Here is a 23,300-nt window from a genome sequence, read left to right on the forward strand (position 1 = left end):
CAAGACGAATTTCCCTATGGGCTTGCTTCGCAAGACGAAACGTCTTGTGAGTTCTTGCGAGTTTGTTTCCTTTTTCTTAAAGCCGCTAAGCCGTTAATAGCCGCTAAGCCGTTAATAGCCGCTAATAGCCGCTGAGCCGCTAATAGCCGTGCTTTGCAAGACGAAAAAACCGCAAGACGAAAAGACTCGCAGAATGGATTAATTTCGTCTTGCAAGGCACCACTGTAACTCCTTCCCATGCCAGTGTGAATGTAATTTTCTAAGGGTTAATGATGATGTGCAAAGGAACTGAAGCTGAGGTTCTATCCATGTGGTATCTGCAATGCTTTTTTCTATTAAAAAATGTTTAGGGGTACTCTCATTTTCCTACTCATGTTGAAATACTGCCTCTCAATGAGGCCAAACATAGATTCACAAAATGTTTAGGGGTATGTGTACCCCTGCATCCCCCCAGAAAAAAGCACTGCCTATCTGTATGGAAAGGGATGGGGCTATGCTCCCATGTCAGCCAGATAGCATAAGAAATCAGAAGGTGATGTGTATGCTAGGAATGCCCAAATGATATGAGGAAATCTGTGAATTTGAAACATAGTGCTACTTTGTCATAAGATTTCAGAAAGTCATATACAGGAAGTCATAAAAGTGCTGCAGAAACTAATCATTTTTGTACAATTTGATTTTAAAAGTTTGTTTTCTTCTTGCAGCTGAGAATAATTTCTTAGGAAATTACAGAGCTGTGTTCAATACCTCATGTGAAGAAGTATGGACTTTGTCACCTGCAACTTCTGTGCCTGCTCTTATGAACTTCACATTCTGCACTCATCTTAAACTATATGACCCCAAAAACGATTGGACGGCATTCGTCTACAAAAAAGAACCAGACTGCGATCTGCCAGCGTCAGATTGTTATGAAATTGGGCTTACAGGAGGACAAGGCAAACTGACTGTTTGGCTATTTGGTGAAAATATAACCTGGGAAGAGAAACTGGACGAGGACACCTGGTACCAGGTATGCACAGGATGGCGAAGTGAACCGCAGCAAGTGAATATATATATAAATGGTACACAAAAAATAAATGAAAAAATAAATATAACTCGGCCACTTGCTGCAGGTGGGCAGCTTTTACTTGGTTGCTCACAGAAGCCTGGCACACCCTCAAATTCTTCAAATGGAATGGTTGGTGAACTGTATTTGTTCAGAATGTGGCCTAAAGGAGAAGTATTCCGTACTCAAAATTGCCAAGATGGCGCCACTGTCCGCTGGAGGAAGGATCAATGGGTCTATAATAAGACAGCGCTGTACAGCAACTCTTTGCCATGTGGTAAGTAATATTGTGCCCTTTTTTCTGTTTACGGGGATGTCTTGTCTTACTGTCAGGGGCGGCTCATCCACTTGAGGCAAAATGGGAAGCGCTGCCTTTCCTTGCCCTGTTGTTCCCAAACTGTTGCCGCTGCTTCTCCGCTTGCCCTGCTGCATCCGCCTCTGGTGGAGGAGCAGCACCAGCATCAGTGCCGATTTCAGGCAACATCTTGCCCGATTTGGACAAGTTGTTACCAAAAGATCTTGCATGATTTCGGACATGATTTCAGCTGAAATCAGCACCAAAACTGGTGGTGAAGGCAGCAGGGCAGGTGGCACACCCATAGGGCTGCTTGACTCAGTATATAACAATGGGACACTGGGTAGACTATGGGCAGGGAGAAGGAGGCAACGGTCTTAAATTGTTTGGCGCTGAATTATCTCAGTACTATCTCACTGTTTTTTCGTGTGCTGTTGTGTATTGGAAAGAATAAACCTTTTCTCTGAAAGGCAGCTGTAGATGGGGTAAGGGGTATGGCAGATGCTCAACAACTCACTTTGCAAGCTGACTCACTAATTGGGAGGGAATGTGTATTCTCTCCTTGCAAGTGATATTCAGAGTCTAGAGGTGCTGCAGAGGCTCAGAAGGATGCAGGTGCTTTGGAAAACACAGAATGGAAGGTGGTACATGTGCAGGATAATGTAATGGATTGGACCTAAATAAAACATGCTGTCTCTGCACAATACAGCCTTGCTATTAAATCTCTTCAGATGTTTACTACATTTTTGTAGTTATGTTCACCTGTGCAGTATCAACAGAGATACTGTACAAAGTACAAAGGTACTTATTTTTTTTCAGTTGAGATTGCTATGATGACAAGAGAAGAGGTATGGATAAATGATAGGCATCAGGGCTGTATATTTTGGGAAATGTGCCACTAAGTTATGAAGGCAGGGCATGTAACCATGTGAGGTTCAGACATACCTCTCCCTCTGAGCCCTATACCCATTTATAGACCCAGACTTCCTGTTTCCAAAAATATCTTTCTGCAGCTAAATACTTTGATAAAAGAAACAATGCTGAGATTATCAGAATTCTGTGCTGCCCTTACAGCCTGCCATTGCCTTTCCTTATATTATGCTTACAATTAAATGTTCATGATGCAATTGCAGTTGTAAATCAAAAATGGAAGCTTTAAACTAATGCACAGAATGTGGTGGTATTGTATCATATTGTTGCACGCCACCCCAATTTCCGAGTGGTGTGTGATTCCAGGGGTTCCAGGCACTTACTCAGGGTTCACATTTCCTTTGGAATGAGGTACAACGGAGATTGTGGTGTCTTTATGATATATGGTTTCTTTACACATATATACAACCTGAGCCCACAATGGAGGGGTTCACAGCATTAACACCTTGCTTCTCCCTTAGCTGCAGCCTTGGATTCGAACACAAATCAAACATCTCTTGCTTCCCAGCCTGCAGCTTTTCTTCCAGCTTCTAGCTAACACCGCTCAATTCTCAACTTTGACTTTCTAACTTCCAGTCTGGTACAGATCCTCTTTCTTTGTTCCCTTAACGACCCATCACCAAGAAGCTAGCTTGGCTATTCTAGGAATTAGAATCATTGATTAGATTTTAACACTTACAGGAGTTCCCCTTCCCCCAAACTCATAACAATGTTATAGAATCATAGAATCGTAGAGTTAGAAGGGACTCCTGGGATCAACTAGTCCAACCTGCTGCAATGTAGAAATCTCAACTGAAGCATCCATGGCAGATGGTAACAGGAGATGCAACAGGTAAGGTAAAGGTAAAGGACAGTTAAGTCCAGTCAAAGGCCGCTATGGGGTACGGTGCTCATCTTGCTTTAGGATGAGGGAGCCGGTGTTTGTCCACAGACAGCTTTCCAGGTCATATGGTCAGCATGACTAAACCGCTACTGGCACACGGAGGACCATGACGCGTGCCAGAGTGCACAGAAATGCTGTTTACCTTCCTGCCACAGCCGTACCTATTTATCTACTTGCACTGGTGTGCTTTCGAGCTGCTAGGTTGGCGGAAGCTGGGACAGAGCAATGGGAGCTCGTTGTGGGGATTCAAACTGTCGACCTTCCAATCAGCAAGCCCAAGAGGCTCAGTGGTTTAGACCACAGCGCCACCTGCTCCCCTGATGCAGCACGTATAGTACCACTGAGTGGGTAAGATTGAGGATGAAGGTCTGAGACACCAGAGTAATAAGTAATGACACCTCTGGATCTGTAAGAAGCACCAGGGACAGTGAAGACAGTGAAACCCCAAAGCTCTGAACCCACTTATTGAGTAAGGCTAGTCTGAAGGATGTTAAACTGCATTGTGGGTTGCTTTGTGTCCCATTTGATGCTGCATGCAGAGTTGTAAAATGATTCTGCCCAGAATACGACAAAAGGGGAGAAACGAAAGTGAGAGTCGTGACTGTCATCTGTCTATGGTAAATTATTCCTTTTTTTATCTAGTACAAGCAGCTGTGTAGCAAGTGCACCACAATGAAAGTGCTCTGTACTGTTTTCCTGTCCCTTCGCCTGGATTTAGAAATTAATATATATATATATATATATATATATATATATATATATCAGAAGAATGACTAATCACAGGAAGAATGCTGCAGCTCTAGAAACCGTACCTGCTGATTCACATACCTACTTCTTTCTGCATGTTATCATAAGAAAGAGCTCTGATCATTTAACCTTTTTCTTTTTCCTTGTTTGTATTTTTCATACTGAAGTTACTGCCTAGAAATCACTCTGCTGAAAGAGCACAATGTAATTTCAAGCACCTCACCCTCTTGTCTTCGTGGAACATGTAAATGGGTCTTGTGCAGTGTTTACTTCATCCATGCATAGTCAATACCTTTATGCTAAAAAAAGGTGTATGGATGTCTTGTTCAAGTCTTCAAACCAGATTTTTCACTCAAGTTAGTTTTGACTAATTTCTGTCCAAACTAATACAAGAAAGTGAGAAACTTTGATTCTGTCCTGTTCCTGTTCAGTTTTAACCACAAGTTGAACAACATGTGGCTCAGCAAGCTGCAGTTTGCCGTGTCATATGAACAGACAAACCATGGTTCATCTTAACTATGCTTCATGGAAACAAGACAACTTCTAACCATAGTTTATAAAGCTTGCTTGTCTTCATTAATCATGGCTAAATCAGCTACAGTTTTGGTTTGAAATGACACCTTAAACTGCAGTTAATTTTTAAAAGGAGTAGTCTGTTCCTCACAGCCATGTTGGAGGGGAAATATTAGAGAGAGGTTAGGCTCTTTCTGTCGAAAATGTCATGTTCCTTGCTAGTATAACAGATCTGAACAAAATTTTTGTCCCTTAATTTGTATTGCATTATTTATTTATTATATATGCTATTAATTTAGTAAATTTATATCCCACCCTCCCAAAGGAGCCTAGGGTCTCAAACAACAAGTGATAAAACAATGAAAGCATCTTAAAAACAATTCCAAAACGGAAATACGAAGGCCGACAGAAGGTGCTGAAAAGACAACAGAGGTGGTATCTGTCTAATATTTAAGGGGAGAAAATTCCAGTGGGCAGGTGTCACAGCACCTTATGTTGTGCAGTACAGACTTCCTGAAAAGATGGCATCTGCAGGAAGCCCTCATGTATAGAATACATTGATTGGCTGGATATTTAAGGCGTGAGATGAATATTTCAAGTTTCCTGGTCCCAATCTATATAGGGCTTTAAAAGGTAAAGGTAAAGGTACCCCTGCCCGTACAGGCCAGTCTTGACAGACTCTGGGGTTGTGCGCCCATCTCACTTAAGAGGCCAGGGGCCAGTGCTGTCCGGAGACACTTCCGGGTCATGTGGCCAGCGTGACATCGCTGCTCTGGCGAGCCAGAGCCGCACACGGAAACGCCGTTTACCTTCCCGCTGGTAAGTGGTCCCTATTTATCTACTTGCACCCGGAGGTGCTTTCGAACTGCTAGGTTGGCAGGCGCTGGGACCGAGCAGCGGGAGCGCACCCCGCCACAGGGATTCGAACCGCCGACCTTTCGATCGGCAAGCCCTAGGCGCTGAGGCTTTAACCCACAGCGCCACCTGCGTCCCATATATAGGGCTTTATTATACACCAAAACCAGCACCTTGAACTTACCTCTGTAGCTAATTGGCAGCCAGGGCAATTTTTGCAATGATTAAGTTGTGGAATGCTCCCCCCAGGGAGGCCTGCATAGCACAAACATTAATGTCTTCTTGGAGCCAGGTTAAGACTTTTTTATTTGCCTGGCCTTTTAAGGTTAATTTTAGATCAGTTTTAAACGCTGGTGTTTTAGGTTTTTTAAATGTGCTGATGCTGTTGTTTTTAAATGATTAATGAGGTTGTTTGTTTTTTAAAAAACTTTAAACCACACTGAATGCCCTTGGACTGCCCTTGGACTGCAGATGATGATGATGATAAATAAATATGAGCGCACAACCAATATACTGGAATACGGTCGTACTTTGGTTGCCAAATGCTCTGGAACTCATACGTTTCGGCTCCCAAACGATCAAAAATTGGAAGTGAGTGTTCCGGTTTTTGAACGATTTTCAGAAGCCAAACGTCCGGCACGGCTTTGGCAGCTTCTGATTGGCTGCAGGACGTTCCTGCAGCCAATCGGAAGCTGCCACATCTAGGTTTTTGAATGGTTCCAGGAGTCAAACGGACTCCCAGAATGCATTCTGTTCGAGAACCAAGGTACGACTGTGCTGAGATTGTGCAGGCATCACCATAGGGGACGTAGGGAAGGATTTTTTTAAAAAATTCCATCCCTGTGATTGATGGACCCATGTGACAAGGCGGAGCCTTTATTATACCTATACCCAGATCCTGAATTGCGCTTTGTGTTATCGCCAAACTTCTTTTTTCCTCACTCTTGCAGTGAATTATCAGGAACATCTCATTACTAAGAGCTGATAAGGGGGGGGGCGGGCGGGGAGTTTAGAACTGTAGGTATAAAAGTGTGCCTGTCTTCAGGTTTGAGAGAAGTATGGAGGTTTTGCATTCCTATCTTTCTTTGGGTTTTAAAAAAAGACTCTGTATGTTTGGCTGGCAGCTGTGAGAATAGGTTGCTGGACTAGGTGGGTCTTTGGACTGATTCATCAGGACTTTTTTTTTTTTACGTAGTGATTAAGTAGATAGCAATTTTTTTGTAACATCCATGTATAGCTATTTTTGTAACATCCATGTATTCAAAGTAGTCAGTGGCCTCGTTCGGAGGTAAGACTAAACCATATTTTAGCGCTACAGAGAGATTTGGTCCCATGCATTCTTTTATCCCTTGTCTTCCCCTGGTAATGGCTGAAAGTAGAATGGAAACGTTTGATTACTAATTTAAACTAATTATGGTCTATTGTTATGTCCAAACTGGGAACTATACTTAAGTTTTAATAGGTTTATTCAAACAAGTTAGAATTATAAACCATGGTTTGAAGGTGGATGAGTCCGACAAATCAGAGTTCGCTGAAATATGTGAGCCCAAGGCTTATTCAGGCCTAGTCCTCTAGCACTAAACTATCCTGCAGAGTTATGTCCAAACAAGACCAGAATGTTTTAGGTTTTGGTAGGTAATTTTTATTTTGAAATCAACTCCTTTGTTTGGAGTGAACAACTGATACATATGCCAGACCATTTTATGAATTTCTGCATATGAAAGAATAAATGTTCGGAAATGTTTTGTTTTGAATGTATAAAAGTTTAACAAATTTTGTGTGTTTCTTCAATATCACCTTACCTTTAAACACACAACCTAATTTTGGGTTGCTATGTATTATTCCATGATATGTACCTGAACTGTTCTCTCTGTGTGAGGGTTGGGGTGTTTTTTGGGGCAGGGGGGAGTGTTTGTTGTACCTGTCAAACTTGAACAGATATTCATTAGTTACAATATGGTTAAATAGTTTCATATTGCCATCTTGTGGTCGATAGTAGTAGCTGAACAATAATTGTATTCTGTTTTGTTTTAAAGGGCAAACAAAACTTTTATTTAGCCTAACGAATGTATTAAACTGTCTCCCACTCAGGCAATGCTGGCCGTATCCCACCAAAATTTGGAAAAGCTCCAGGAAGTACACCAGGTATGTCTATTTTTGTTTTTTAAACTTTACTTCAAGAAAAGTATTATAAAATATAACACACCATAACGAAGATGAAAGATGCAACTGGCGTCCCGTCGGTTTACAACAGATTACAAACTGTATCTGGTGTTAGCCTTTTAAAAACTCTGCTCCTATACATGGATATGTATGTTCCTCATTTTATTATACAACTAGATAAATTATTTCCATACTTAGGTGCTAAATGTGTGCTGCTTTTACTCAAGGATTTACAAAGAGGAAGGAACTATGGTTTTGAAAGAAGTTAGTATATCATAATTAGGTTTAGCAAGAATTTCTCCTTCAGATGATTTAATTTCTAAGGCATTTCATGAATATTGGTGAATATAAATCATTTTTAGTCATGTTATTTGTTTACCTATCTTGCATGTTATTTTGTCTTGTTCTGTTAAAAGCAGTAACTCTGGAAAGAAAAATGCCTCCAAGCTACACACAATAATCACAGCTTCTCAGTGTTATAATCAGTATGAATATTTTATGTAGATTACAAGGGCATCTTTGCCAAGTGATAAAGAAACACTGACGGCTGACACAAGAGTAAGGCTCCTTCTCTAGAGGCATGACCCCTAGCACTGTTGCCTTTACAGTGGTACCTTGGTTTAAGAACAGCTTAGTTTATGAACAATTTGGATTAAGAACGCTGCAAACCCAGAAGTAGATGTTTTGGTTTGTGAACTTTGCCTTGGAAGCAGAACATGTTCCACTTCCTGTTGAGTGTGTTCCATTTGTAAATTAAGTCCCCCGCTGCTATGGAAAAGCACGGCTTGGTTTAAAAGCGCTTTGGTTTGAAAATGGACTTACGGAATGGATTAAGTTAGTAAACCAAGGTACCACTGTATATTGCAACTGGCTTTCCACACTAATGGGTATTTTGTTTCTTTGTGTATACATCCCACTAAGCTCTGTCTGCACTTGTGGACATGACATAACTGTTGTGGGTAGGGCCTTGTGCAACTCAGCACACATTTACTATAATAACCCTAGTGGTGGGTATCATTTTATTTCCATGTTTTTGTTGCTAAAACACTTTTCCATTAATTTTTTTTTTTTTTTAGAATAAAGGTGTAGGGCAATCAAAACGTGAGATTGCATTTCAGGGTGAGATGAAACCAAAAGAGTGTTAATAAAATCTTTACTAATTGTTGTGCTAGCCCAACAAGGCTTCTACTGCTAGAAGATCCAAAGAACTGTTTAAGCTTATACAAGACACTGCAATCGCTTGTCAGAGGTTTTGACATCTTTGGAAAGCAGAGCCCTGTGTCTTACTACAGACTGCTTCTGAAACTGCCGCCACAGCTGCAAAAGCAGCTTGACATACTGCTAGGCATTTTTAGGAAAGCAAGTCTAAAATTCCCTCCTGCTCACAGAACTGCTCTCACATTTCTTTCAATAGGGAGCAAACTTTTGTCTTATAGCATACACATAGTAGACAAAGTTATACCCAAAGTATAATTTAATCCATTCATTTCTAGGTTTATAAATGAAAGGTAAACTATTTAAAAATTATTTGTGCTTCTCTATATTTTCAATTTTAATTCAAAAAATTCTTTATTTGCAGCAGACTCATCCATTGTCACTTTTGTCACCTACCCTAACAGTGCCACAGGCAAGATTTCATTCATATTTTTGACATAGAGTAGGCTTGCCTTCTTTAACTTTTTCTCTTTAATTTTGCAGTTTGCATTGATTTTTTGTTTTATATTCTTAGATGCATCTTCAGAGGAAGCTCTGAATACTGAAGGTAAGAATTGCTTGCACAGAGAATGTATGTAAACTGTAGCTAACTTTTTACAGTGCTTTTAGTTTGAATAGAAATAGGCCTTGCCTCTTGTTAAAAGCTAAAATACTGTCACAGTCATATTTTGATATAAAATGAGCATCTTTCTCTTCGTTAAAGCCAGCAATGGGATTTGGGTGGGGTGGGGTGGTACAATTCCGTTACAATTTTTATTTTATACTAAATGATGTGTGGAGTATGTGCAGAAGAAGGATCTATTAAGAACACGAATTTCCTTAGATGTGGACAGAACAATATACACTGGAAACACAGCTATGTCAACTTCTACAACTGTGGTTGGTTAAGGTATCAAAATTAAAACCTATTATATATTAGAGTTGTGTCACATTGTTCTGTCTTTGCTATGTGTTCTGTCCCCACATTTATTCCACTAAATGTAGACCCTCGCTCAGTTTCTAAAGACAGAAATATATCATTCCCATTTTGATTCCATGCTAGGAGCTGCATTAGAAATAGGTAGGATAATGAGTGAAAGTTATTATAAACTTATTTTATAATGTTTGAATTAAACCTTTTATTCCCTTTTTTAAAATTCTAGACAATCATGCATGCAACTTATCATCTATCTGCCAAGACTCAGGTTAGTGACCTTCTCTTACTTCCATTTTAGATTAGCTTTTTTTCAGCTGAAATTGTAGAGTTTAACTGTGTTTAGTTCCGAAGTTGAAACAGAAGCTTTTCGTGTTCTCCTCTCATGTGTGGAAGAAATGGAAAGGAGCGTTTTGTCACCCCAAGGCTGATGCAGGCTCATTTTCATAATTTATTCATATAGAAATTTATATCCTACCATTCTAATGCAAATACATTACTCTGGATGGCACACGGCAATTAAAAATTTTGCCGCTTTTTGAAGCAATAGTAAAATGAGACAGGGCAAGAAGACAGATAAAATAAGATCATAAAAGCATGGTGATTATTCCCATACACTTGCCAGAATTAGAAACAACCTTCAACAACCAGCAAAAAACAGTGAGAGCTGGAACCAGGTGTTCCCTAATCTGGGTGTGGTCATAACTATCTCTAGTCCTACCTATTAAGTAGTGGGTTGACATAGCAGACGACACAGAGATTTCTCCAAGTAGTTCTTTATAAGTAAGTTGGAACTGAACTGAACTGAACAGCTCAGCTGGCCTGCTTTTATAGGCAGCCGGCTGTCAACATTGTAACAACAACACCCCAGGGTTTCCCGCCTAAATTAACTGATGTGGACCTGAGTGAAAACTATATACACAATACCCCTGGTGGCCAGGGTGAGAATTTCAATACATAACAGTACCCAACTCTGCTTCAGCAAGGTGGGTCACGGAGAAGGGCCACTCACTCAGATCTTATATAGCAGGCAGATTAATATAAGATGGCTCGTGGTGTGGCCAAAGACTCTGTGGAATAGACATCCAAATTTTGCATCTGTGCAAAAGAACAGAGGGTCAAATGATTTTTGCACAAGAAAGCTTAAAAGTACAAGCAGAGGTAGTATGAGCTTTCTGTTGTCAAAATTATTCTAAACCAAGCTATTAATGACGACAACTTTTACTTTTCAGTCTTCTACATGGGCACTATGAAATTTCAGTCCAGGGGAAACAGCTCTAATGCTTTCTATAACTTAACACTCGTAAGTCTCTTCATTTTGATGAATTGCTATTCTGTGATCCAATTTTGGTTGCTATCTTGATATTATAATTATATCCTATGATGGTATTGAGAAAATTATATGCTTGTATCAGGAAAGAGCCACCAGGAGGGTCCCCTAGAAGCTTGTGTGATTGATGGGGTAACTTTTGATATTAAGTGGGCAGGTACAGAGCCAAATTTAAGTTTGATGAGGCCCTAAGCTACTGAAGGTAATGGGTCCTTTATATGTCCAGCTGTTCTTTGTCAGCAACAAATTGACGCTGTTTTTTGTGTTGAATATATGCTATATAGTAATTTATAATAATAATAATTTATTATTTATACCCTGCCCATCTGGCTGGGTTTCCCCAGGCACTCTGGGTGGCTTCCAACAAAATATTAAAATACAGTCCATACACAAAACACAGTGTTTTGTGTTATTTTATTTTATTTTTTATCTTACATTTTGGAAATGTGTCATTCTAAAGCAGCAATGCAGCAGCAAGCAAAGGCTCTAGCAGCTCAGTCAGCTGCTTGTGGCTGGAAAGCCAAACAGGATGTGTGTGACTGTTGCCATGGAAACAAAGGGGCAGTCCATTCTGTATTGAGCACCGGATGTTAGCTCAGTGTGTGTGTCATGTGACCTGTACTGGAAGTACATGGGTGGAGTTTATTCTTACTGCTGTTGAGTGCAGACATGTTTCTCTGTACTGATGTAAAGGACAGAAATAAAAGATGTAAATAGTTTTCTGTCTGCTTCTTTCCCCTCCCTGGGGACACCAAAGGGGAGAGAGAAGGAACGGTGTGTTTTTCTCACAGCCTGAGAAAAATCGCCGAGACCTCGCCAGCTTATCTGCCGGGAGTAGCAGCCGGGAGGTCGCCAAGGAATATCTGCCGGTGCCTACGCTGTGGCACATTCCTCTGACTGAGGCAGAATTCCAACAGTGGTAGCTTATACATAAATCCGGCATTGGGCAGGTATGACGTAGGCAGTGAATGGGAAGGAACATTAACCTAGGCTGCAGGAAATTCTTGCTTGCTACTAATAAAGTTGATCATTAAGAGATGGACATAATGAAAAATCTTCTTTTTATGATTGATATTAATTGACTTATTTGGCAGGGGGTCATCTAGTCAGACAGAATCTTGGAACTTGCCAGGTCCAACACATATTCATGGGTGTGAATACTTAGGCCTCTTGCTTTGTCAGTGGAAGTAGCTTTAGTAGGTGAAAACCTGAGGAAATGTACCCCAACAGCTTTTGTCAGATACTCCCAGTGTGTTGTGGTAAAAGCTTCAGGGTCAACTTATTTCGCTCTCTTCAAGATAATGAAAGTAGGGTTTCTGGGTAGGGATAGGGTTTCTTAAAGCAACATACCTCCTGGGTGAAGGGCCATGTCACCTACATTGTTATTATATCTGTCAGGTATTCTTTAATGAGATCCTAGCAATGTACACAAGACTGTACTTTGTTAATGCTTTCTTTTTCTTCTCTAGCAATATCCTGGAGACAGCACCAGTCAGTACCAATTGCAAGATACTTCACCAGTACTAAAAGTACCAAAGTAAGCATTCCATAGTTCTTTATTAGGTTTTTGTCCCTTACATCATACTGAATGTTTGGTCGTATTTCATTTTGAGTACTCTCACATAGTAATGGCTGCATTCGCCCATCATTCTAAACCATGGTTTAATGCAACATCAGAGTATTTAGTCTCCCAGATTTGCATGTTTTACACACTTATCTCCTCTTCCCACATTACTTGTAGGATGCCAGAAGCTCTTACATTTAGTTTCCCTTAAGCTTGGTTTGTTACATGTGAAACAGGGGACATGATACATCTCTATGAGCCATTTCAAAACAAGCCAACTTCAAACTATGGCTTGTTGAAACTAACCATAGTTAGTGAAACTATGATACCAGGTTTGGATGCAAATACAATTTGAGTTTAGGAAAGATGTGGGGAACCTTTGGCTCTCCAGATGTTGCTGAACTACAACTTCCATAATTTCTGACCATTGGACATGCTTGCCGGTGCTGATGGGAGCTGTAGTTCAGCAGCAAAGGCTCCCACAGGCTTGCACAGCTGTTTGTTGTAGCAGCCCTGGCTATAAGTTCTGCAGGCAAATGGTGCCTCTGGGAGACACCTCTCTGTGGGGTGGGGGGATCTCAGACCAGGGATGGCAGCAGCAGTTGCCTGGAGGACTCCCAGGGAGAGGGGAGAGGAGAGGAAGCTGAAGGAACACTCCACAAGGGATATTGTTTGAAAAAGGGTGAGAGGCTGTCAGCTCTGCAGGAAAACAGTGACATAACTAGGCTCCTGAGCCCCACATGGGTGCCATAGAAAGAATGTAGTTGGTCCAGGGAACCGTAGATTCAAAAAGGTTGAAAGCCTTTGTTGTAGGCATAGGATATGATGGGAGCTGCTGGAAACTAAACTGGCTCAGGGATAATTTACTAGTAAAAATCAAATATAGCATTTCCAACTAAGCTGGCAAAAACTTTCCTTTTAGCATTTCAGATTTCAACCAAACCCTTCAGAGCATAAGTGAGGTAAGTAAGCATTCAGTTATTACTATAGATCTTTATTTTTATTTGTGGACACTTGTGTAATTTTGAACTTGATGATCAAGTAATTTATTTTAAATTTGTTCTTTTATAGTCATCCATCATACAGTGTCATGAAGTAATCCAAAGGTTTGTCATATTCCTAGTGATTCTTTTATTGGCTACACATATATTAAAAAGTGGAAAAACTGGCACTTCAATGCTTTAATAGACATTTTATAGTGCTATCCAACTCAGAAGTGCTATTGGCTTCAGCAAGACCTGCTCCCAGAAAAGTGCCTACAGGGGTGCAACTTAAGGGTCTATACCCGGAATAACTTTTCTAAACAGCAAAGCCACTTCTGACGAAATGTTTGAGAAAGGAAGTGCCATTTCAGTCTTCTAACCTCTCAAGTGGAAAGCCTTGAATTATTATTTTTTAAACCCACCTTCAAATCCCCATAGATACTGAAAATATTGGAAAAATTAAACTCTTATTGATGTTTGTTGTTCCTACAAATAGGGTTTTGCTTTGTTTTTAAATTAGTTTAATTAGCTCCAATAAGTAATAACAGATGTTTGGTCCTCATTTGTCTAACAGGACAAGCCAAATAATGGTGCACACTTGTGTAGTTTAGAATAACGTGATTTAACTAATTAAGCAGGAACACTGCTTTAAATAATTCATATGCTGGCATTCAATCTAGTAGCATTTACTAGATTTTTCCCCACATTATAGCAGATCAGAGTGCAGTTTCACAATAAAGGTGAAGAAAAACATGGATATAAGCAGCATATTGTCAAAATTGGAAGGAAAAGCAGAACTTAGCCTAATAGGTAAGTAACCAATAGTCTCTTGTTCTAGAGATCTGAGATGACCAATGGCACAGGTCTCATCTAAATTCCAGAATTTAAGCCTTTTGCAAGGAGGGGGTTTAAAAAAGTATCTGAGAACTGTTAGTAAAACTGGGCTAAGGAGAAACAGTGTTTGACAACCCAAAAATCAAAAAGTCTACTTCTGGTTTGTATGTTAACCACTTTCTCACCTCAGTCCTTTTATCTATGGATGATAATAGGATGAGATCAGAATTGGATGAGCTGTCTCTGTTTTATATCAGTGCCAATATTTAGTGTGGAATGATATCTGATTTGAAGGGCCTTCAACACAAGAAGTGGTGCATTTGGGATGGGTGGGGTCTGTACTCCCTGGTCACCTATGGATTCAATTAAAGGAGCTCATTTTCCTACTAGGACGCACAGCAAAGTAAGGGAAATTGTTTGGGTCTGTGTATGATGTGGATACCACAACAGAATTTCCGGTGGCTTGTAGATTATATCCAATGCAGGCCATTCATGACATTAGTTTGCAGTATTACTATTATTATTATTATTAAATTTATATCCCACCTATCTTGCTGGGTTTTCCCCAGCCACTCTGGGCAGCTTACAACATATATACAAACACAACAAAGCATCAAATATTAAAAAACAGTAGGCAGTATTGAACACTGTCTTGACTCTCCTTTTGTACTCACACAACTTCTCTACTGATCAGTGTTTAGGTATAGCCAGCAAGAAGTGTTTTGCATTTTCCCCAAGCCTCTTCACACAACTAAATAATTAATCTATTTTTTCATTTATTAATATGTATTAATCAATTTCCACTCAACCCTTCAAGCAAGTTCTCAGAACAGCTAATTTTTGAACTTCCTTGTGAAGTGGAACGACAGAGTGATTATATTGCATTTTATATGTTCAAAATACTCTTATGTTGGGGTTGGGCAAAAGGTAGATTTGATAGTAGACCGTTGGATGATCAGCAGTTGACCTGTAAGGATTTCTGATCCCCAGTTGTTTGAAAAGACCAACAGACTCTCCTGCAAGTGAAAAATTAGACAGTTGAAAGTTTAGGGGAAAGCAAAGATTTGTGCAGATGAGTGTAAACACAGTTCTGTTTCTGAAAACAAGTTCTTGAGCTGAACACGGAGGCATGTTACGTCTTTTGTTCTGTGTGTTGCTGCCCCCAGTCACTATTTTGCCTCTGGTTGCTGTACCTTGGAGTTCTTTTAATAAACACAATAGGTATCATAAGCCTGAAATCTGCCCACCTGCTCTGTCTGACAAAAATAGTCGAAGTTATAGAAGATTTGGTTGCTTTTATAATAATATCTAACTGGCAAATTAAAATGCTAATTATTCTTAATTTTTTGTTATTCTAGAGTTGTGCTGTTGTCCAGCTTTTTGGCCTGACTCTTGTCCCACAACTGTTGAAGAGCTAAAACCACTGAAATGGTAAATGTGCTATAAAACAAGGCTTAGTCTAGGTTCTGCCTGTATTTGCAACCATGTGCATGCTCTATGGAAGTGAAAGAGCATTGTTCTGTTGTTCACCTTTGTCTTGCCTATGAACCACTGTGTCCGTGTTAGGAAGGACTGTCTCCTAAATGGCTGTGGAATAAGCTTGATGTCACATTTAGCACCTTTTTAGTGCAGAATTTGAAATCCCTTAACATACCTGAGTTATGATTGTGGCTGGTAAAGAAATCCTCTGGACTCATGAAACACCTTAAGAATATTAGCAAAACCAAATCTGTTCTTATGTGTTTTTAAATCCATCCATATAATAATTACTGCGTTTCTTTGGAACCTTGCATATCTCTGTCCGAATGCAAGTTGCTGTTAAACTGATATCAATACCTGTGCATAATTTTATCTGTGTTCTTCCTGTAGTGGTATTTATGGAGCACTTCCTTGCACAAGCCCTAGATCTCCTGACACATCCATTTTACCTGTTACTACTTCCACTATGCCTTCTGATGTTGTGACTCTGCTTGGGTATCCTTCCTCTGAATCAACCACTGCTTCACCTCCACCTTTGACTAAGCCAACCATTGTTTCACCTCCATCTTTGACTGAGCTTACAACAAATGACCTTGCTACAAATACGGGTCTTCCTCTCACTGAACAAAACAGCATTGTGCTTCCTTCTACAACTCCTACCAGTGCAGTTCTTCCTCCTTTTGAAACAACTAATCCAGTCTTTACAACAGTGCATTCCACAATGGATGCAGTACTTCAGACTACTTCCAAACCTACAGTAGCAGTTTCCCCAGCCACTTCAACTGCCATGACCACTACTTTGGATATTCTTTCCACTACTGAAACAGAGGGAAGTCCGAGAACAGTCAGCAAAGGTAAGCCTTATTTTTAAACGCATAGTGAAGTTCTGTTGTTACTAGATATGGGTTACACATGCACTTTGTGGTGTGGTGTGAGACTAGACATGCATCTTTATGGAGCTTGCTCCAATTGGCAAGCTGAATTCTCAGTAGCTTACCATGTAGTAGTGACTAGTAGGTGGTTTGCTAGTGTGGCGATAGAAATCCAGTCAGTACGTTGCAGCACCTGGAGCAGAGGTGGATGTGAGCCAACACTGTGCCAATGCACAATTGCTGAGTGGACAGTTGCTCCAATGTGGGCATAGGTTGCTGACATCTGCAGGGGCAGCTGTCTTGTCAAGCAATCACGTACGTGTATGCTACTGGCTGCAGCAACCCCTGTCCCCCTTCACCTTGCCTTGTACCACCAGGTAAGGACAGGATTTTCCCTTCCATCTCTCTTGTTGTGGTGTGGCCACTTGTTTTAGTGACTTGCATCCCTGGCCGCAACTATTCCAATGTTGCATGTGCCAATTGCATCCTAGTGTAAGTCAAGGGAAGGAATTCAAAGGGTTGTCATAAATAATGCTGAAACCTGGAGTATGTTTGCAAATGTAAGCTTAAAAGAACTGGATGCACTTATTCAGCTGTTCTAATTCATGCAACTGACACATGTTGCATGCTGAACCTGCATGGTAGGAGGGGAGTGAAGCACACTCACCATAGTGCTTTGACCATTTTAGCCAAAGGGTGATGATGGCCTGGGGCTTTCCCCTGATATATCATACTCACTGACATTTACCAAAGATAAGATTAGGAATTTTAAAAAGTTCTGTTCAGTCTATGTCATAAGATCTTTTAAGTCACTGGAATTGAATATGAAGATATCTTACATTAAATATATATTCCACGGCAGCTGATTTGTTTATTGAAGCAATTCTTGAAGGGGGAAAAAACCAGTTCCATTTCAATAGCAGTGTTAAGATATCTTTATAGTTTATAGTTTAGCATGACATGCATGAGCAGGAATGAGCCATGGTGATCCTTCGACTTCTACACCCCCCCCCCGAAACTTCTATTTTCTAATTACCATAGTTTGATATGTCAAACGGTTTGACAAACCGTGGTTAATATACTATGGTTCATCTCAAAACAAAGCGGCTGTTTCTTAAGCTTACTTCTTGAAACAAACCATAGCTACAACTAATCGTGATTCTGCGGTTGGGCACTGCAATGAACTGTGGTTAATGAAAAGTGGAAGATAAATCTTCCATATTCTCCCTCTTAGCCACACAGGAAGAAAACAGTATGAATGCGTACTCAAAACTTTGGTTTAGTGTGATGTGAATTTAACGGTTCATTTTATTGTTTTCAGCTTTGGATTACATACTTTGTGTTTTTCCATCTCTTTCAGAACCAGTGTTCCACAACAAGACCAACATTGCCAACAGTACCGATTTCGAGAACATAGTTTCTGAACTGGAGTACAATTTGACTGCACAAACAATTTCACCTGTGCTTGCAAAAGCAATGTTAAACACTGTTGATTTTCTTCTAAATATTTCCGCAAAACATATATCTCCATTGTCTAAAAGGTAAGTGTCCTATACATTTTTCTTATTTTGATAAGGCTTGTCTGTTGTGTGCGATTCTAACATAATCAGCCATGTGTGTGTGTGTGTGTGTATCTCACAGACAAGGGGCTGCTGCCCCTGTTTGCTTCTCTCACCCACCACACCCACAGAAATCACCCCCTTACCCTTAGAGTTGGCCCAGGCTACCCATCCTCCCCCTGCTTTTACATTTTGCTGCTGCTGCTGGGGATTAGAAGGGTCACATACCAAGTGAGATCATTTGTCCATCTTGCTCAAAAGTGTCTACACTGATTGACACTGGCTCATCAGGATGTGAGACTAGAGATACACCCAGTCCTACTTTGAGTTGCTAGAGATTGAACCTCGGACCTTCTGCATACAAAGCCAATGGTCTACCACTGAGTTACAGCCCTTCCATGCACAAACACATGTGGCCACTATGTGGCCATGGATGAGTAGAAGGCCTCTTTAGATGCATAAAAACCCCAAAAGCTCAGTTATTTGATTATAGGATTCAAGAGGTTGATACTTACCTGGGCCTTCTGATAAATAAATACTTAATTTTCACTCAAAAATTGAACTTGTCTGTGACTTCTCCGCTTTAGTGATACCTTTTCAAAGCATTTCTATATTTTCAAGTTATTCAAGTGAAGTTACTTTTCATTAAATGCTTTAAATTTTTTCCAAACCTATTACATCAGGAACATCATCATGTCACCTCCTGTTTTTACTTTAATAGAATAATAAAAATAGTGGATGGAATTGGCTTAAAATTGAGCTTCCCGGCAGAATCCATTAATTTAAGCTTCCCTTCTCTGGCTCTGGCTGTGCAGAAAGTCAACAGCACCTCGTTTAATGGAGTTTCTTTCGCTGTTGAAGATTCCCCACACCTTCAGGTAAGCTCCCCCTCCCCTTTTTGCTTCGGTAAACCTGAAAGGGAAAGAGAACCTGGACATACAGCTTGAGTTTGGGAGTTTTGTTAAGGGTTGTTAGAGTTGTTAAGAGACCCCTGTTGCCCTGACAAACCTACAGTTCCCAGAGTGGTTATCAATCAATCTCACTTCCCAGGGAATCCTGAAAACTGTAGCTCTGTGAAGAGAATAAGGATCTTCTAACAAGGACATGTTAAAAACAGCCATAATATTATTATTTTATTTTATTTATTGCTTACTTCTAAGAAGGCATGTATAGGATTGCAGCGTAGTCTTCAGCATTTAAATGAAAAAACAGGCTGTATTGGCCAGTAGATTTCAGGGTTCAATGGGCTGTATCCAGTGCTTTTTCTCTGGGGGGACACATACCCCTAAACATTTTGTGATTCTAAGTTTAGCCTCATTGAGGGGCAGTATTTCAATATGAGTAGGAAAATGGGAGTACCCCTAAACATTTTTTAGGGGGGGAAAGCACTGGTTTTATCCAATAGTAGCTTTGTTTTAGTATAGAGTGCTTCTGCTTGCACAAGCTGGAGCAGCTAATTTTTACTGAACAACCCCACCCCCCGGCTTCCACCACCCTTAAGTCCTTCTGCCCCATACAAAAGCTGTTTCTAAGAGTTGGCAGACCCTTTAAAATAGAATGGAGTGTGACATGGAGGACTGCAGGAGCTTATTTTTAAAATATGATTTTAAATAATGTGACATATACTCGGAGTCCTGAAGTGATTTCATGCTCTTTATTGCAGCTGTAAAACAGTGATTGAATTTCTCCCCAAACCTCAGGCTGATTCTGCTTCCCTCCTGGAGCCTGATTGGTCTTCTCCTGCAGGCCAATCAGCGGTTGCATTCTACGATCCTACCAGCCTAATAGGCTGATTAACTTCCTCCTGGAGCCTGATTGGTCTTTTCCTGCAAGCCAATCAGTTGTTGCATTCTAGGATCCTACTTGCCTATTGTTCTAGGATCCAAGCTTAGTACATAACACCATTATTACAAAGAGTTCCTGATCTGATGAAGGCTGACAGAATTGCTTCTTTTCTCTTGCAGTTGGCTCTGGTGTTTCTTTCTGCCATGTGTTTGCCTTGTCTCAAGCATTCTAGAGGAGATCGTAGAATAATTTGATGCTTATGCCCTCTGTGAACACTAGAAATAAGATGAAATAATAATGAAACCTAAAAATCCTTCTGAATTGTTTAGAAACTAGGAAAAACAAATATATAGGAAGCTGCCTTACATTGAGTGAGACAAATTTATATTGTCTACAGTGGCTGGAAGCAGCTTCCCAGGGATTCAGGCAAGGAGAATCTCCCAGTCCTACCGGGGGATGCTGAAACCTTTTGGATGCAAAGCCGCTGTTCTGCACTTTGTGCACAATTTTAGCTAGCCATTCTTAATAATGTAATTTTATGTTACCTATATATGAGTCATTAGGATCTGAAAGAAGAGGACTTGCAGCATTCAGGGCACACACAAATTCATCTGTTCACCAATTAGACTGAATGGGCTTGAAGAGGGAAATGCTTCCCCTGCCCCACAGCTGATGCTTCTCTTTGTTGGTTGAAGTTCATAATTAGTGGAGTCAGACTGGGGTAGATAGATCAATTTGATATAGTCAATGCCAGTAATACTCTTCACAAAGCACAGCTCCAGAGTAGGCTAAATCTAACACAAAGCACAGGGTCCAATTGCCTCTCTATTTTGTATGCATAATAATATTTTTTTTCTCTCTCTCTTTTTAAGGTTGCTCTTGGATCTGAAGTACCTACAAAAAATGCTGGATCCATTACACTTCCATCATCAGTCATGGCAAATTTGTCACCAGAAGCTCAGCATCAGGCTTCTAGAATTACCTTCAACTTTTTTGAGAAGACAACTCTTTTCCAGGTATGCCAAACATCTTCAGACTTTAGCTTTAGTGTATTGTGGCTATAAATACATTTTAATACAATTAACATGAGGGTGTTTTTTCTCTCTCCCCAGGATCCCTCACTGGACAATTTGTCCCTTATCAGTCATGTTATATCATCAAGCGTTGCTAACCTCACAATTAGCGACTTGAAGACAAATGTTACTGTCACACTACAAAATGCCAGCCCTACTCAGGTACAAATGCAATTTGACCAGTTAACAAGCTTCTATTGCTACAGAACACAGAAATGAAATGGTCTCATCACAAAAAGGGTCTAATTTACATTAGGCAGACAAGAAAAAATAGCCACATGGAACAGCTGAGATATGATTTGATGGTGGTAAAGGAGCAAGAAAGGAAAAATTCCTGGGGTTTGTGTGCGCACATTTATCTATAAATGAGAAATATTTGTAAACAGAAAGCTGATTTTCTTTTTATTGTATTGTTCATTGTACATGGTTTAATTTCAAGGTGTCTTGGAGATAACAATCTTTTCTCCCCGTCTCTCCAAACAGGGGAATTTTGTCAGATGTGCCTTCTGGGACTTCAGTAAAAATGGTATGCCTGTGTGGTTCTGTCTTTTAAATTTTATTAATTCAATCAGTTTATATTCAACAGCAAAAAAACCGCTTACATCTGTCCAGTATATAGAAGACTACTACAAAACTAAACAATCCAACAGTAGCAACCACTAGTTTAACTTGCATTAACTTTGCAATAGCTTAAAACTCTACCAGTTATATATTAACAATGGAACCTTTTAATTCCTGGCAGGTGGCAAAGGAGGCTGGTCCTATGATGGCTGTGTAGTTAAAGAGAGAAGAACAAATGCAACCGTCTGCAGCTGCAACCATCTCACAAGCTTTGGAGTTTTACTGGTAATGCCTGTAGTATATAACCAAAAGCTGCAAAACAGTTCCTTATGCAACTAGGTCTCAATGGGTGGCTTGCCTTGTGGCATAGAAAGGTGGGGGAAATCACGGGAATATACCTGATTGCAAAGTCCTTTGGATTGTTGGTTAAAGTACCTGGATTGTGGTATTAAAAGAGACTAATATGTGCTTAAAAACTAGTTTGTGCTAAGGCACATGATCCTAGGTTCATGCATGGGAGAAAGAAAGAGGTTCAGTTCAGGTGTACATATATCAGTTTATTTAGCTGAGACATGCACAAGCTTTGTCCCCATATACTCCACCCGTTTGCTGCTGCTTCCTTCCTTTTCCAAGTGTTCTATGGAAGACTTCTTTCCCAATTAGGATGTGGTTGGAAATTATGGTTAATTTACTTAGGAAGTCTTCAGATGCTGGTATGCTGAGAAGATGAAGGTGTGGCCTAAGGACAGAGCATATGGGCACAAGGCTTGTGTAGATATCTCAGTTTGGTAAAACCAGATATTTATGCTTGAACTGAGCAAGAGAGATTAAGGTAGATTAAGTTGGATTTTGTAATCTCTTTGTAAAAATATGGACAACACGTAGCATTTTTAAAAGAAATGATTTATCTAGAGCCGCCTTACTGTAGAAATCCAGGTGTTGGTTGTTCTGGCAGTGAATAACCAGAAGGTGGCTTGTAAATGAAATTTGTTCTCATGCTTCAAAAGAAAACATTTATTATTTCCTTTGCAGGATTTATCAAGAAACGCCACTACTATATCTCCCACACAAAGGCTGATTCTAACGTTCATCACGTACATAGGCTGTGGCCTTTCAGCCATTTTTCTTTCTGTTACTCTTGTTACATACATTGCATTTGAGTAAGTACCTGCTCAGTTCTAATCATATCATAATGATGGTTATTATTTACTGCATCTATTATTTATTTATTCAAGGTATTTATAGACCAGTTTTCAGGTGGACCTCACAGAGTACCTTTCATAGGATTATTACAGCAATAAGTGCTGATTTTTTTAAAAAAAAACTTGTTTGTTTGAAAGAAGCTGTTGCGGCTCCTTCACATTCCCCTCAGGGCAAGATGGTTCTGCTGAAGCCCCTGTGTGGCAGGCAGACGAGGGAAGAGCCTCTTTAATGTGGCTTATATATCGATGTAATCACATTGAAGGATATCATACTATACTGAAGGACATTGATATTTTGCTATAGCTGAGAGCAAATTTCAGAAAAGAAACAGCTAAAATTTAAAACAACCTTGGATTATAATAAAGTTTTGTTTATGTGAAGTCAGGGATAGAAATTGCCTTATACTGAATAAAACAATATACATATTTTTAAAAGCATCGTCTTGTCTTTGCAATTGACATCGATACAAGGAAACTCATTGAACAAATTTTGCAGTAC

The 23,300-nt window shown here is 40.0% G+C and overlaps 1 protein-coding gene across 4 annotated transcripts in view; it reads left to right on the plus strand.

The window, feature by feature from the left end:
- The window catches only part of ADGRG2 (adhesion G protein-coupled receptor G2), a 42,822-nt gene that overhangs the window by 13,106 nt on the left and 6,416 nt on the right, over positions 1-23,300 (plus strand). The window contains exons 3-22 of one of the 4 annotated variants that reach the window (XM_079972202.1): positions 705-1,322; positions 7,360-7,413; positions 9,011-9,058; positions 9,161-9,192; positions 9,475-9,529; positions 9,789-9,830; positions 10,792-10,862; positions 12,359-12,426; positions 13,376-13,415; positions 13,525-13,559; positions 14,152-14,246; positions 15,629-15,701; positions 16,140-16,603; positions 17,982-18,162; positions 18,902-19,058; positions 20,838-20,981; positions 21,078-21,200; positions 21,522-21,564; positions 21,781-21,884; positions 22,632-22,759. In XM_079972202.1, coding sequence (XP_079828328.1) covers positions 705-1,322; positions 7,360-7,413; positions 9,011-9,058; positions 9,161-9,192; positions 9,475-9,529; positions 9,789-9,830; positions 10,792-10,862; positions 12,359-12,426; positions 13,376-13,415; positions 13,525-13,559; positions 14,152-14,246; positions 15,629-15,701; positions 16,140-16,603; positions 17,982-18,162; positions 18,902-19,058; positions 20,838-20,981; positions 21,078-21,200; positions 21,522-21,564; positions 21,781-21,884; positions 22,632-22,759 — 2,575 coding nt within the window. Of the gene's footprint in view, positions 1-704; positions 1,323-7,359; positions 7,414-9,010; positions 9,059-9,160; positions 9,194-9,474; positions 9,530-9,788; positions 9,831-10,791; positions 10,863-12,358; positions 12,427-13,375; positions 13,416-13,524; positions 13,560-14,148; positions 14,247-15,628; positions 15,702-16,139; positions 16,604-17,981; positions 18,163-18,901; positions 19,059-20,837; positions 20,982-21,077; positions 21,201-21,521; positions 21,565-21,780; positions 21,885-22,631; positions 22,760-23,300 lie in introns of all 4 variants that reach the window. The other 3 variants (XM_079972203.1, XM_079972205.1, XM_079972204.1) reach the window with 3 other exon arrangements.

This window comes from Podarcis cretensis, assembly GCF_951804945.1.
Source record: "Podarcis cretensis genome assembly, chromosome: 4".
Lineage (NCBI taxonomy): Eukaryota > Metazoa > Chordata > Lepidosauria > Squamata > Lacertidae > Podarcis > Podarcis cretensis.